Genomic DNA, 16896 nt, shown 5'->3' with positions numbered 1-16896 from the left:
AAATATGATACTTGAAAAGGCTTCTGAGTTACAATAGCGTCACTGCAAATGACAAGATGGCAGCAGTAAGAATAAAGCCCAGAGTAGAAAACAGTCGAATTACAATTTTTCTAGCCTTTCTCAGTTACAAATATATTCTGCGAGTCTTGCTTCAAACTATTAAGTATCAGTGAATGCATTTTATAGAACCGTCGCTCTGGTGCCCGAGCACCTAAAAGTCCAAAGTTTTTCAATAACAGGCTAAGGCATAACACAAAAACTGGGAAGACAAAAACTCAGAATTCAGTTCTTTTAAAGATTTTTTTACTAAACACTGCAATTCCATACTACTCTGAACATCAAGCAGAAGCTAAATTTCAAGAGTGAAGCTTTAATTCTAATTTCAGATTCTTGCTCCAAGTCAGAGGATTATATAAGCTAAGTTTTTCCTCACCTTTTGGTATACGCTTTTCCTGCATGCTTTACATAAGCTATAAAAGAAATAGTTTTCTGTTAGTACTTGTTGAATCGCTAGGTAGCCAAGCACAGCGGAATACTGGAAGATACCGATACCCCATGCCATCTTGTAGGAAAATTAGTGTGTCAGTATTTCAATCCTCTGCCCGCAGGAGCTGAGGAAGCCGTACTCCAATAGCCCAAAGGAAGGAGCAGTCCTGACTGCTCAGCCACAAAACCTCTGCTTTGCTATGCCCAAGTCCAGACTCTCCTGTGCCATGCCTGATAATCCTAAAAGTGTGGCGTGCAGGCAGGTAAACTAACAGCAGCCTGAACATCACAACTTGCTTTGCCATCTAGCGGACGCTGGGAAAACGCATGCTTCCTCCTCCACCTGGGCTCATGTCAAGCACATTTGATGCAGATCTCCAGCAGAGACTGAACCGAGTTTGATGTTCCTGCTAGTCTGCCCAGATTTAGGGCCAAGGTTTGGAATGGCTGATGCTGATTTTATGAGCGGCAAAGCGTTCCTCGAAGTTGTGATGGCTCAGGCACCACTGCTTTTCCCCTTGTGCCCTGAGCTTGCTTTGTGTATATCTGATTATGAAACACAATGTAAAACTTTACTGTTAGCTCTCATAGCGATTCACCTGCTATTCACCCAGTGCACAGCGGCCAAGTTTGAAAGCGTCCTGGACGTTCAGGCGAACACAGCTGAAGTGTTGTTTCAGTTACCGCATCCGCCTGGAGCCTTGCCTAGCTGACTCCTGGTTGCTTTTCTCCAACTTCAAAAAGAAATGGCTCGTATTGGCTTTTCTCCATGATCTCTGTGCCCATTCTGTATTGCTCCCTAGCACAAAACTAGCAAAATCCCTTGCAATCTGAGTAATCATTTGCAAAACCCAAAAGGGAAAAGAACATTATGACCTGACTCACTGAATAAAAAACCAGAAGCCTTCACATTGCTGCCTGATGTTAACAGGCACATCAAAGCACACCCCAAAATAGAAAAGCTGTAGCAACATAATTGAGCTGAATTCCTCACAGTGGTCTCTGAGATAAAGGGGAAAAAAAAACCCCAATCTTTATACTTGTCATCATTAGGAACACACAGGTTTTGTATAATGAGCTATTTATATATTAAAGTTTTAGGAATTGCTTGACTATAAGCAGAAAAGGATGAGCTTCATAAAAATCTTAGAAATTTTGATAGATAGTAAAAGATGTGAGGGGAATAATTCTTCTATTTAATCTCTTTGGGCTTTGTTAATTGGGTGATAGGGCAATAACCTTTATGATATGTTAATGTGTCAGACTGGGATGTGGTTAGGCTCAGTAATAAAACTGTCCTGACATCTGACAGCTCTAAGACGACAATTCATAAGATCAGACTCAGCATCTGATATATCCTCATGTCACTCTATAAACAACGTGAGGATTTAATACTGCTGTGATGTAGATGTACGTGAACCAACATTTATCAAATGGAATAAGATGCTCTGAATTCACTGTGGCCAAGCGCTCACATGTAGTTTGCTGATAGATATGTTACTTAGCTAGTTTTTGATAAAAGGGCACGCAGGGGAGGTTCTTCAGCGCTTGAATTGGCGGCGAGAGCTCTGACACTTGCCACTGAGCCACACTTGCAGGCCAGAGAAGGATCATTTGTGCACTTGTCTGTTAGGGTGACTGGTTTAGTCACGAAGAAAGCCTTCCATTGTGCAAATGTTGGCTGTTGAGAAGGACAAACCTGATCGGTAAACGAGCATGAAAGCAGCTGCACCTGCTCTCTAAGTCAGCCCCATGTATGTGACTATTCTGCCGGTCCAGTTCCTCTGGATCCAAGGGCAGAAGCGGTCGATTTGGGAGCACGGGGGAACGTGTGTCAGCTGTGTTGAGAACAGAACGCTGTTTCTCTAAATCCTTTAAGTCCTTGCTAGTCCCATTCTGCCATTCTACCAACGACAGCAAGCAAAGATCAACAGGGTCTGCTCACACACGCACGGAGCAGGGCAGTTCTCAGTGCTGTGTCCTGCACAGCTCTCATTACTGCTAATAGGGAGTCTGTCCCTTTTTCCAGATTTCCTTCCAGGCTTCAAAGTCAAGTGGACATCCCAACAAGTTAATACACCAGAGGTCATCTCTCCTGTCTTTGCCCCGCATTCATGCCACTGAGAACTCTTTTCTGGAAACACTACTGGGATATGAACAGAAAAGATCTCCTGTTGCAAAATAGATCCCTGTGTACTCAAACAGTATTTCTCAAGGCCCTCTACTACATTGATTCTTATGGGAAAAAAATTGCTTTGCTATCTATCCAGTTGCTAATCATTGTACGTTTCAGGAATGAATGCATCCTTAATAGATAGCAGAACATAGCTGTACAGCGATGTGGTGGAGCACTCCTAGACACAGCGCTACACCAGCCATCCTAGAAGCCACCAGACTGAGGCTTGAGAGTTGAAAGGGGCACTTGGACCTCTTGATATGCCAGAGACCTTACGTGCTGGGCATGACCTACACTGTCTCTTACTTGAGTTCAGATTAGGGGTAGGGGCCCAACTGTAGCACAGCCGTCAACTGTGGAAAAGGAGATACTTGCCTTCTGTGCACAGAGAGGCAAAAGGCCCACGCGCTGCCCAGAGGGAGGGAAGAGGGCACAAGGCTGGCTATTGGCACCATCCAAAGGGTGGGTCAGAGACAGCAGCCTGCCCAGCCACGTAGGGAAGGAAAGCCATGAGGAGGGTGTAGATACAAGTTTAGTGTACAGGCTCCATAACTAAGGAAACAAGACCCTCTGCTCCCAAGGTTACACCTACGTACAGTAGCAGAGGACATGAGATGTTTCGGCTTCCTTTGAGCCGAGGACTTCCAACATGCTCGTTATTTAAACTGGATGAACAATGAAGGATGATACAGTTTAGGGAGGCTGGGGAAAGGCTGCAGTGCATTGAAAAAGAAGAAAGGTAGCCCAGTCTTCACTCGTACACAGAAAAAAACATTACTGTAACCACTGTGTGATAATGCAGCTGAGATTCTGGAATACGGACCTGAGGAAAAGTTACAGATGTGTTTGGTTAGCAGCCACGCACCTGTAAAAACATGACCACAGGACGCTTGAGAAACCGGCGGAGGCACTTAGCTCTGCTTAACCAAGTAGCAACTCCAATGAATACCAACATGGTAACAGCTGCTGCCCACATAATTGCTCAGAAAACCTTGCAAAGATGCCTAGTCAAAGGTCTGTCCAACAGCCCACACATAGGACATACTGCTTCCTCTGTGCTGGCACACGCGGGAGTGCTGCCTCCCCACCCAGCCCAGGTCCTACAACAGCCACCCCACTGGAGCCCACTGGGGAAGCACTGGGCACCCATCTGACAAGAGGCAGGCGCGCACATCCCCAAGGCTGCAGCGAGACCTGCTCGAGCTCCCACAGCTCGCATGAGCAGGATGGCCCAGGCAACCCAGCTTGTCACATTGCTCCACTTCTGCTGCGGTCAGTATTGCCACACTGCCGACCCCCCAGCCCCAACCGTTACAGCTTCACTTCCCTGCATGCTGAGGAGCTTGCAGAAGTGCTGCCCCTGCCCACGCGCCGCTGCGTGAGCGGGGATGTTTAGCCACCGCTGCCTTTTAGCTGCCCGGTGCACCACTCCATGAGCCCCAGCCGCACACCAGAATCGTATCACAGGCTGATGCACGGGGCAGCTGAACATCAGCTCACACCACCCACTAATCATCAGGCTGCACCTGCAGCGAGGAAACCCAAAGCATGACTTGGGACATCTGCAATGTGACAAGAAGACTGGGGTAGGGGAAAAAGGTTGCAGCAACGCACAAAAATTACCAGAGGATATCAAAGACTAGGGTGTCCGAAACTACTCCAGATGAAGGACCTATTGTATGAGGAAAGAAAAAAAAATCATGTGAATCATCCTCCAGAAGAAACTTTCCTCAAGTTTCTGTTTTTCATATCTTGGCTTTATTTTTTTTTAATCCATAAACTCAAATTGCACATTTAAGGCAAAAATGCATAAGAGACTCTCCTCCTCTACAAGCCATGGCTCCAGTTATTCCCTTGCAGTGAAAGGTGTGCAGACAGTACACAAATTCAGGCAAAAAGGCATTTGGGCAACAGGAGACACACACTACCAGATCTTCCCTAAGAGTACTACAATCTGAAATACTGTCGTTCCATTATTATATACAAACCACAGGCTTGTATAACGTTCTCAGCACTTTTATTCCCTTCACCTAGAACCATCAAAAAAAAAAAAGAAAAAAGAAAAAAAATATATGCTCGTACATAAAGCAGATGCATTAAATATAATATACTGCATTTCAAAGAGCCCCTTACAATTTGTAAAAAAACTATCATAGTTTTCTCTTAGGGAACATTATTTAAATAAGGAAGAGTCTAGTTTGAGAACATATAAAGAATCTTTTCCTTCTATCCTGAACTATAAATTTTTCAGAATTTCAATATCAAAAAAAAGACCGGGACATTGATTCAGCAAGGTACTGACAGGCACTTCTGAGCGCCGTAGCGCTGGAATGTGCTGGCGCCTGTTTGAGCTATAGACGCTCGCAGATCTTACCGCAGTTAAGGATGCTGCTAAGGACCTCACTTTCAGTGCCAGTGAAAGGAGCAATTACGTAACCCCTTTGTCTATCAGTCCGAAAAATAGCAGGAAGCCACAACCCTAGGCCATGCGCAAAGCTGATCAGAATCCAAAGCGTATAAGCAGAAGGGTTTCCCATGATGAACAACAAACCCAAGGGTGATGCCCAGGGACCGCTTACGTGTTTTACATTGAAAGCACGTCTGCCAAAACACAAAAAGAGCACTGGGAAGGGGCGGAGAACGTGGGATCCTGTTCCCAGGAAACGTGCGCTTCACCAGGCTGCGGAGCGGCGCTCTGCTGAATGCCGCGGCACAGCTTCAACACAAGGGCGAGAAAGCACTTCACTTTTCTAGCTGACCTGCTTGTCTGAAGGCAGCACGTCCTCTGAGGAAATAGCAAACGTAGTTTTGATCTCCATCGCTTTTTAAAACAGAAAATGTTGTGTGTGTTTTCCTGGTGAACACAAGAGGATACCCACAAATTTCCATGAGTGGATTCTGAAATTTAAACATCACATAATTTCTTAATGATACCTGATTAGCTCTAGGGACACTAGACACAAAATGAGGTTTCTAGGGAAGACGTTTTCCCTTGATCTATCCTCAGAATTTTACTGGTTCAGGAAGCGTAGCACAGTAAAAGGCTCACAGGATGACTCGCTTCACTACTTACAAGTAGAGCACGATAGAGGAAATTAATTTCTTCAGCAGCAAGAGTTTTTCTGACAGTCTTTTGGGAGCTGAGTGTCTGAAATAAATACTGCAAGAACCCCACTTGTTCAGAAGATAACAATCTTAACTCCAAAGGACACTCAAGAAATCTTCATTAAGTTAAACTGAAACACGGAGGCGACACAGAAAATACGGTTCATGTTCTACACAGACTCCAGGTCTTTTTAACGCTGCAGAAAAGCAGAACAAGCTGATTTACTCCGGCAGATAGAACAGACTTGTGCAGACAGAAAAACTGCACCTTCAGAAGTCACTCCAAACACCCCACTTATTAAAACTGTGGAAGTTTTAAGCCACTCTTCGGTAAGCAAGATTGACTCCAAAACTAACACTCAATTACAACTTTCACGATTCCCCCCAAACAAAAGGTTCATTTGGGGTCATTTCTCTCACTTAGCCACAGCCAGCGAAGCAAAGCAACCTGCTTCGGAACCAGAATACCTTTGAGCTGGAAATAACAGCTGAAAAGCCAGCTCCATGGTGCATCTCCCTCCCGATGCCCGACGGCCACTTCACTGACAGCACCGGACAAACACCAGGCAGTGAATTTGCTTGATGCTTAAACTTTTTTTTATAGGCTGAAACCAGTCATGGAGTAATTCTGTTTTCAGACCCTCAGAGGTCATTTAGAGGCACATATTACAACAAACACCCGATTTCAGATAACAGGGGTTCTTTCAAATCCTCTCCCTTTCTGTCCCTATTACTAAAACGTTAATTCTATTAAGCAGCAGGAAACAATTTACATGCTGCTTCTAATGGCACCTTATGGTCACACGGCGGTACCGACCGAAACTTATCCTTTCACGCAGGCACGCTGTTACCTGACTTTTGGCACTGAGTTCTGACATGCTAACTACAACACAGCAAAACTAAGAAAGAAAACTGCCGCTCTGCTTACACGCTGACAGTTCGGCAGGGAACTGCTCCCCACGCCATAGCGCTCAGGGCAGGAAATAATAGTCTGAACGAGTAGCACAAAAGATCTAGGGTGTACGTTGGGAAAAACTGGAATATACCGCCCGGGGAAAATACGCAACCACCACTGCTGGAGGTCTTCAAGAATAGCGGACAAATATGCCAGGACACATACAAACTTGAGCCAGCCCTAGGCACTGGAAGAGATCAGAGAGTTTTTCAGGGACTTTTGCTGCGTAAAGGTTGAGGAAACGTCGAACCCGCTTGGGTTTTGGTCTGGGAAGAGCACCGGAAACAGCCGCAGGCGCGCAGAGGCTGGGCCCCCGGGTGCGATGGCCCGGGGCGGGGGACGGGGGACCTCCGTCCGTCTTACCCGACTTCTTGCAGCTACCAGCGGCCACGGAGACACAAAACTGCCGTGTTATCCAGCATCTCTCCGCGAACGCCGGCCACGTCTTACCTTTCCGAGGAGCGGGGCGGCCCCAGCCGCGGCGCGGGCAGCACCGACTGGGAGAGGCTGGGTTCCTGCCGCTGACAGAAGCTGATTTGTAGAAAGAGATTTAAAACAAAAACAAACCAAACAAAAAAAAAAACCACAAAAAGACGGACCTGCCCTCCGCAGAAGTGAGGGCAGAGCGTTTGGGGCGCTGAGGCGGTGGGTGGGGAGCCTCGCTTGTCGGCGCGCCTCGAAAGCTCGTGCCAGCTCGTCTCCGCGCGTCCCGCCCGAGCTGCCCCTGCCGGGCACCCTGCCCAACCAAGCGCCCCACGTTTGGGACGGACCAGCACGTCCCAGAGACCCTCCGAAGAGGGACGAAAGCCCCAGGGACACCAGCTGGCGCTCCCCGCCGACAGCAACCGCAGCGTCTGTGGGGGGCGGCGCGGCCCCTCGCAGCAGCCTTCGAGCGCCCCCGCGGCCCCCCACAGCGACGGGCGCCTCAGCACGGTGAGGACCTCGGCCCCGGGGCCCCACCGGGTCCTCGCCGCCCCAAAATTTCCCTCGCGGCCCTCACAAGCTCTCTCGGGTGAGGCAGGCCAAGGAAAGGGAGAGACGGACAAGCACAGTGCTGCCAGGGCTTCGGCACAAAACGAGTGGTGGAGACACCTGCCCCTGAGGGACCAGTAACGGCTCCCACCTGCCGCAGCTGCCGGCAGCTCTCCGTCCCACACGCGCGGCTTCGCCTCCCGCCTGGCCCGCGAGGCCGTGCGGGCCGCAGCCCGGGCAGGGGCTCACGCGCCGCCGCCGCCGCCGCAGCTCCCGCCCGACCCGGTCCGACTGGGAGCGGAAAGCGTCCACATAGTCTAAACTGTACTTCCCCCGCTTGCCTTAGAGGAGACGAAGCCGCCTGGCTCCTCGCGCCCCTTTTTTTATTTTTAGGGGATGAGGACGTTAGCCTGCCTCCCTGAAAACTGCGTCTTATCAACCCGCGCAGACCACGCCAAGGGCGAATAACGTCCCGCGCTGAAATCTGAACTCCTCCAGTAACAAACCTGTAAAACAAAATAAACGCCCCAATGAAAATACAAGGTGCCAAAACACGGCTGGTTCTCAGAAACAAGCCAACCGTTGTTAACTGTGCCTGAAATAACCTGTAGCACTGCGACCGCTTCTGTTACAGTCGCTGCCGTTCCATACGCAGGTTTACATGACAATGTAGTATTGCAGCATCTTACAGCAAATGCAGAAATTTTAAAGTATTTGATAAAGGCTTACTTTGATAAATTTTATCTCCAAGGTATATTAAAAAACACTCTGATAAAAGTTCAACTTCCTTCCTTACGTCTACCTGCTGCTAAATCGGAGGAAATTAGCTTTAGAAAATTTAGCGATGGATGATGCGTGATGAAATTAATGAAACGTGCATGAAACAGTCACACACCAAAAAAACATTACCTAGGTTTGGAGCCGCGTTCCTCGACACGCTGCAGTAATCCAGGCTTCTTGAGCCAGGCACGAGGGCACTTCCACCCCAAGCACAGATCGCGGAGCGCCAGGCACCACCGACGCCAGCTCAGACACTGTCTTCGCGCGACCACAGAAAGACTCCGTATGGGGAGACGAAGCTGTTGTTAACAGGGCTATAAGAGTCTAACTCACACACAGTTGTGTGCTGGAGGTGAAGATCCTGTAACTGATTCACGGCATGAGACCGAGTCTCCTTTCCTTGCATGTATTCTAGGAGGCCCGTCCAGCACTTCTGCCTTTTGATCTATACGGAAATTTGTTAAAAATGAGTGTTTAAGATTTCAGAAATACATATTTTCAAAGTTGGAACAAGCGCCACGTATTCAGCTACAACAACCTATATTCCAAGAAGCCAACAACAGGAAAAAACAAGCCTGTACCTAATTAGTACAATGCCTAAAACCTCTCATTTTAAGGTAGCTGTAACTATAAATTTGTATGTTAGTCAGGAATTTTCTAATGTATCAAATGTCAATGCAGTAGTGGGGCACAGTAAAACAATCCTCTTTTCCTTAGGCAAAATCTTCTTCGATTTAACTCATGATATTGACACAGGCAGAGTAAAGAAAAGCAACACCACCTAACGTGAATATACAGGTGTGGCATCTTCTCCTTGAACTCTGCACTTTAGCAAGGCAACAGAAGCCTGCTCTGTTTCACACTGCACTTGGAGCAGTGAAAAGGATGCAAACCCAGTACTCGGAGGCACATGTAAGGCAGACAGACTCACTGTTTGATTCTAACTTTAATTTTATGAACTAATTTAATTCTATGGTTAAAAAGTTTTAGAAAGATCCTTTGAAATAATTAAAATTCTTTTGCGAGTTCTGCTCGCCACAGATAAGTTTTATGGAACTCCATCCTTTACCCCCAACGCTACTTCTATTAATTCTATTACGGGCCTTCTGTTTGTAACTGAAGACAGTTTGTTTTAAATAGCTAAAGGTAACTCAGTGATATGGCCACGCTGATTTCACCTTTGCTTAAAGGCAGAAACTTAATTCAAACTTTGAAATTTCAACTGTCATTGTTTATTACTGTTTTGGCTACATTCTCTACAATTTCAGCAGCATCTTAAAGAGACAGTTATGTTTCTTTATATACAATGAAAACAAAATGGCTTGCAACATCAGAAACAAGAGCAACAGTTTAACTGTACAATACTAAATGAAAACCTGTGGTAATACAGCCTCCTTTTTCTGCAACATGGACAAAATTACATATAGGTATTCAGCATCATAAAAGGGACAGTAAAAAGAATAATGAATGGGAGAGAGATACACCGTTCTGAAAAATAAGTTTCTACCATACAAGGCAGTTAGAAAATGTTTCACATTTTAAAATATCTGTACAAGCCACAAGAAACATCTCCTTGCTGATAGGAACTTCCAGAAATAGAGAATAGCCATGAGCAACTTCTACATCTAGTATCAATGTGCTCTACAGGTTGAGAGCACAATAAACTGACTTAAAGAACTGTACTGTATATTGCCAACATAGATCTGTTTTACATGCCTTGATTGTTAATGAATTACCTACTCTTAATCTCTCTATAACGTACAGTTGACTTGCACCTTAAGGAGGTCATTTGATTCTTTTGCAAAAGTAAAAGCAACATCATTTAGCAGCAATTAAAAGCGCCTTGAGGGAGACTTAAAAAAAATACAATATCCAATTAGAAAAAGCCATACTTTAAACATTTGTACAGGAATAAGTTGCTGAAATTTAACTGAAAATATGACATCTGTACAACAATTTACAATAGAGCTAGAAGGGAATTTATCATTATTCCTGCATAGAACATTATACATGACCTGTTTGCATTTGGTTTCATACTGTTGCTTGCTTTTATCAGAAGCCTGGAAAGTTTCACAAGTTTCACAAGTTTCAACACCACAGCAAGTATATTATTTTTAGAAAACTGAGTCGATTTCAAAATTTGCAATCTATTTGAGAAGTCTAAGTACCAGGAATTCCATATTACCCTTCCAATTTAAAGTGAAAGAGTTTCACTGAAAGAACAGCACATTTTTGGAGGTACAAGCTTGAATCACCACATACAACACTATGATTTCATCTGAGAAATCTGATACAGAACTCACATTTCTTACTTTGTTTTGAAAAGATCAACCTCTTGGAAAGATGGCAGTTTATTTAGTTTGTTACCAGGCACTGAATTTTTCCTGTGTTTTCAAATTTGCTCACTACCACTCTTATATAAATAATGAAAAACTACCCTTCATGTTAGAACTTTCCAGTATCAACCAAATGTAAAGTATTAAAAAGATTATTTACAATGTTCCCCAGAAAAAACTAAAAACCTTTTCTTCAGTCCTAAACACAGTATACCTGTTAGAGCGCAACAGGCAGGGACATCCTTCAGTATTTAAAGGTTATTCTCAGAAGGGTACATTTATTCACAGTCCATGATCCATTCCAATCATACAAATGACACTATGTAGGAGGACTTCAGTCTGAAAACACAGTTATCAAACTTGTCCTGCGTAAAAACACTCAAATGCTTTCAAACCAAAGTCTGCATCTGGAAACTACACAAAGGTATCATGCCATTCCTCAGTCAGAGAAATTTCAGTATGAAATAATGCTTGAAGTAGGTGGTGTAGGGGATGCTGCTAGCCCAGTCATGTGCAAGTTTCCTGAAGAATTTGATCTTCTCATATGAGGGAGAAGATAAGGATCGTTAGCCAGCTGGTGGACATCAAATCTGTCCTCTTTTCGGTATGCTAAACAGCGTCTGATAAAGGCCTAGGAAAAAAAAGAAAAAAAGTTACAACAGCCTTTCAAATAATAAGTCTGCTTACAGGCAAATAAACACTTCCTCCCAGATAAAACAGTTCCTAAACACGTTCTTATTCTTCTGTAATTCAATTCAAAGGTGGTGTATTTTTTTTTTTTTACTAGAGTCCAGTGAAAGATGCAACATGATTTTTTTTCTACTACGACACATCTTGTAACAGCAAACCTTGTGGCTTAAAATGACCATACTTTGAAACGTATATCTATGTACAGACAACAAAGTAGGAACCACATTTACAAACAGAAACATTAGCATCTCATACAATCAGAACTCTGCGCGTGTTACCCCTGATCAGCTTAGTAAGAACTAGAAGCAAACGTCAGAGGAGGGGGACTCCAAGGGGCTTGTAAAAGCCTTCAGTTGTGAAGGCGACGAAGAGGAAATGGAAAATCCAGGGACAGAACTTCGGCATCTTAGCTGGCCTTTGAAAACGGGTATTACCATGTGTGTCATGACAGAATATAGTTCAGAGTGAATTCTGACAATGCTGGTTGCCATGTTCAATAGGCATTAAATAACTAACAGGCTATTTAAAAAAAAAATCCTACCAGGAATGCCTTTCCCAGAAAAAAAACAATCCCATCTGTTTAAAAATATCTGATCAATTGAAAACAAATCTCTGTCTAGCTTCAGGACTGTTAAACCTTGAGACACTATGCTGTCATACACTGAGGTCCATATGATGTGTGTCCATCATTTCACGCCGTAAGTTTCTGCCAAGTCTTACGTCTAGCGCGCACAGAACACTCGGTCTCCCGGGAGCTTGGGCTTCAGCATTTAATGACAGAAAATACTTATTACTGCTACAGAACTGATTAGCACATCATTACTTAACAATTTATAATTTAAAAGAATTACATATCTTTTCTTTGATAAATTTGTTGTTTGTTCTTTGCTCCAATTAAAAACTGGAGGTTAAAGGAAAAATGGGATACAAGTTCCAAAGACCCTTGCTACAATTTACTTCAATCACTAACATATTCAGCATGAATAAAGTACAAAATAAAAATCATGCGCATCTGTTAATATCTATTCACATGTTCTTGGACATTCTGGATTTTAATCAAATTCTTCATACTAAATCCTTCAAACAAATAAGCTGTTAAGAGTTTTTTTTTTTTTTGAAAGTTCCTTAGAATAATCATTTGTTTCGGAAGTCTTTGTAAAATACTTCATGCTTCTCCAGCATTGTAGATACATTACTATAATGCAAAGCGGAACATTGCACAAAACAGAAAAAAGTGACAAAGATCAAAGTACAGTTACATTCTGAAAACTAACAATGTCATTTCAGGTTCCATATTTATTTCATTTCCATGTTTTCCAAATCAAAATTTCAGCTTACAAGCTGTTTTTTCCAACTGCCAAGTCTATAAATCTGAAAGACAATTTGGCTTCTACATAGTCGTCATAAACAGTCTGAATTTACGAGTTAGTTTGCAATTGTTTTATGGTGTTTCCACCACAGAGTAATTTCTCTCTCACAGCTATCGTGACAACGCTAATACGAGTAGAGAATAATAAGTTTTATTTCAGTCTTTCAAACAAACAGAATGTGGAATATAGAGGGAACATAAAACTACTGTTAAATAAGTTGCCAATTCTACATCAGAACTAGGTCGAATCATCTATTGTCTCGTCATATCCTCTACATAAACACTGCTAATCACCAAGAGAAAGGTGAAGTTAAACGATAAGGGTGTAAACCACAAAAACGTGATGTTATCAGTTACGTGATGTATATTTACCAACTACATTCTAGGGACACGATTTTTCCAAATTGGGGTAAAAATACAGGACAAACTAATTCTTGAATCAGCTACCAAATTTTCACAACCACGACTGCAACTCATTCAGTAAAACTACTTCTAGAAAATGTAACTAACAGAAGCATATCACAAATTGTAACAACAGGTTTATGTACCAAAAAGATACCTATTTTCCTGGGAAGCTACAACCTCTAAAATTACGTTTCCTTTCCTTTTAATCTTCAGGAGTTGGATCTTCTCGTCTTAACATCCTCTAATTTTTTGCAGTTTGTGTCCCAAAACTAAATATTTTTACTTAGTCGTTGAAACTAAAAGCAGCATTCTGCTATTTTGGCATTGCTTTCGACAAGGACTCCTCTATTGCATCTGGCCATGAAAATCTATTTCAGGTATCATGACAGTTTTACAAACAAGTAAACAAACAACCTATATACAATGTTTTCCTCCTTTTCCACAGAATTGGAATAAATGTTATACATGCTCATAGCAGCAATCAGGTTTGGAAACCACCTTAATCTGTTCTCTGAACAGCTGGTCTGTGCAGATGAGTTTGATACCACTGTTTAAAAATAAGAAGAGTTTCAAATACAGGAAACATTGCCATGCACACCTTCATGGCAGCTCAACTGTTTTGTCAGTCTTGTTTCCTGAACCAGCATCAGCATATTTTAATCTTGATTTTAAGAATATGCATTTTTAAACTTGGCTTTGAGTTAATGCACACATAATAAGACCTTTCAAGAGAACAGCGGTAACAGACACATTTTCCAGGTATTCTGTAGTCAAACAGTTCTTTAAGCCAATAAGGCTGGACAGAATAAATGTTCACTGTTTTCAAAAGAGCTTGTTACTGTTTGCAGAAATATTTTGTAAGAACATGTAGCGAGACAGCCTAGGGGAGATAGCTAAGATCTTTTTGGAAAAAGCAAAGCAGACAATTTTTAGGAAGGCCTACTTTGAAATCACTTGCAAATTTTTGGAAGATACAGTCTTGATTTCAAGTATGTGATTTTGAGAAGTCCCAAAATAAATTTGCTGTAGAAATAAAAACATCAAAATATTAGTCCTCCATTATGTTTTCCTACATATGTTTGGTTACTACATCCCACAGCATCACTAAGTTAATGGTAATTTTATAGCAGAATACTTAAAAAAAAAAAAAAAAAATAAACGATGTAAGTTTTAACTGGTACTCAGATCATATGAAAAGTTACCTTGGCTTCATTGCTTACAACAGGTTTAACAGGGAACTGAACTTCTGTGGCTTTTAATATTGTATTTTCTTGTAAGATATCTTGCTGTGATTGATTGTGACCAAAGGGCTAAAAAATAAGCACACAATTTTATTGAGAGTTTTCCAACTATTCTGATTTCATACATATACCATACTGTAATTCATGCTCCAGTCAGTTGTTTCAGTGCTAACACCAAATTTCTAACCATTCCTTTAAGACAAAAGTTTTAGTCAATTTTCTACATTGAGTAAAAGTGAGTAACGTAGCAATTTTCTACATTGCTTGCAAAATCAATGCACGCGCGCACGCGCACACACACACAAAACCAAGTTACTTTCCACACAGATTCACATCTTTACAACTACAGTTCAATGTCTACTGCAAAATAGGCGTTTACATGAAAGCTCTAAGATTTCCAAACAAAATTTTCTGTACCTTTCTACCATAAAGACACTGGAAAAAGATGACTCCAACTGACCATACATCAACCTTATTAGAAATCTTTGGTGGTTCTTTGCCAACTACAAAACACTCTGGAGGCAAATACCTGGAAAACAAGATATGCATCTCAGTCTCTGCAAGTAGATATATGGAATCACTAGAACTTGCTCAATAACAAATTATTCAAACACTTCATATACAGATCTCTGACAACTCTGACTTCTGACAACTGGTCAGTTACATTATGATCCTCATTCCAGTACCTTGCACACCCACCAAAACTGACATTACAATTCTATGAATAATCAGACACTCAAATAGAGGATATATTTCATACAAGCCCAAATACCAAAATTCTTTACCAAAAATCACGAATTATCATTAATTTTTCAAGTACTGGGATCCTAGGTTAAATATGCAGCTTCTCCCTCTAACAGAACAAGACAAGATAAAAGCCATGCAGGGTATTTTACAGCAACGCTTGGTCAGTGATCAAGGATAATGCAGATATGGCTTAAAGACCCTTTACCTAATTTTTCAATGTGAATGTTGACATTAAACAGAGAGGTAGACGGTAGAGAAAGGTGACGGCTATTGACATTCCCATAACCTGCATGGAAGCCACACTTATAAAGCTGAAAGTTGAGGAACTGCTTATACCACCACCAAATTATAAAAGAACTGATGAAATGGAATCTCCTTTAAAAAAACAAAACAAAACAAATCTATAACATGGGGCGGCTAAGTATTGTCGACTGCAGTACCTACAATTAAAAAGGGGCTAAAAATAATCAGAGCAGCTACAGACCAGATATTCTTTCATCAACAGTATATAAGGCTTTAGAAAAAACAAATTGGAAGAAATGCTTATGGAAATGGAAGTCAGCACAAAATGAGATAAGAACACAATACGAGTATGAGTTTCACACAGCATCATGCAATCTTTTCTGGAACACCGGTGTACATTTCTGATTACCACTTGCAAGGAAGATGAGCATAAACTGATGCAAGTGTAAAGAAAAGCTATTAAGATGGTCAGAAGAATGGAGAGCCTACAATTCAGAAAAAAAAAAAATATGAAGGCTATAAACACACAAGGGAGCAGGCACCAGAAAGGGAAACAACCTATTTCAGAGGAGAACAGTGCTGGCACAGGAACAAGCAAGTATAAACTGGCCACAAATAAACACAGTCTGTAAATTAGAAGATTAGGTTTCTAATGATCAGAGAAGTGAGGTTATGGAACAGGCTTCCAATCAGATTACTGGGGCCCAAATACTAACTAAATTTAATACAAATGAAAGTAAGTTTACAAAAAGAGATTATAGCACCTAACTGCCTGGAAAAGCAGGCAATCGGGCCCAATGACTGAGGAAATCCCTTCCAGTACTATCTTCCTGGGAGTCTGTGTCATTTGCCCTACGCAGACCCACCCCCACCTCAAAATCATTCAAAATATTTCCTTTCCCTAACGAAGATTTTAATGTCAGAAAAACTGTTAATTAGAAACACAGAGCTTCAACGTGAATTTAAGACAGTCATAGACCTTTTTCAATCTTCGTTCAACACCACTAGTGCATATGGCACTTTAGAGGAAATTCGAAGGTCAAAAATTTTTGCTGTTTGTTATTATGACCACATATTTAAATTCATGTTTAAATACACAGAGCACTAACAAGAGCAGCAGAAGCCCAACACTTCTAAAATGCTTCAACTTGGATAATAGTCTTCCCAAAGCATGCACCCTTTGGTGTTTGTGCAGGAGTACATGTACTTTCTTTCCTAAAAATTCTCAAGGAAAAGGCAAAATTATATTATGTTCAACTTTTGAATATGGGAAAAAGTTGAAGAATAATCGGGAATCACACTGGCCTCTCTGTTTAGAGTTTCGTTTGAGCTCCTGGCTTTGATCTTGCTAGAGGCAGGACCAGAGAAGGAGAAAAAGAACAAATGACAAA

At 42.2% G+C, this 16896-nt stretch overlaps 1 protein-coding gene across 2 annotated transcripts in view; it reads right to left on the bottom strand.

Moving 5' to 3' along the window:
* Nucleotides 1-9683: 9683 nt before the first annotated feature.
* TLK1 (tousled like kinase 1) overlaps nt 9684-16896 on the bottom strand; it is a 77282-nt gene continuing 70069 nt past the window's right edge. For both annotated transcript variants that reach the window (XM_068948634.1, XM_068948635.1), the window contains exons 19-21: nt 14933-15044; nt 14477-14584; nt 9684-11441 (exon numbers count right to left, since the gene is read on the bottom strand). In XM_068948634.1, the coding sequence (XP_068804735.1) occupies nt 11265-11441; nt 14477-14584; nt 14933-15044 (397 nt within the window). In that variant the 3' untranslated portion in view covers nt 9684-11264. The remainder of the gene's footprint in view (nt 11442-14476; nt 14585-14932; nt 15045-16896) is intronic.

Source organism: Struthio camelus, chromosome 6, assembly GCF_040807025.1.
Source record: "Struthio camelus isolate bStrCam1 chromosome 6, bStrCam1.hap1, whole genome shotgun sequence".
NCBI classification, from domain to species: Eukaryota; Metazoa; Chordata; class Aves; order Struthioniformes; family Struthionidae; genus Struthio; species Struthio camelus.
The sequence above is the reverse complement of the archived record's forward strand: the minus strand, read 5'-3'. Positions and strand labels throughout refer to the sequence as shown.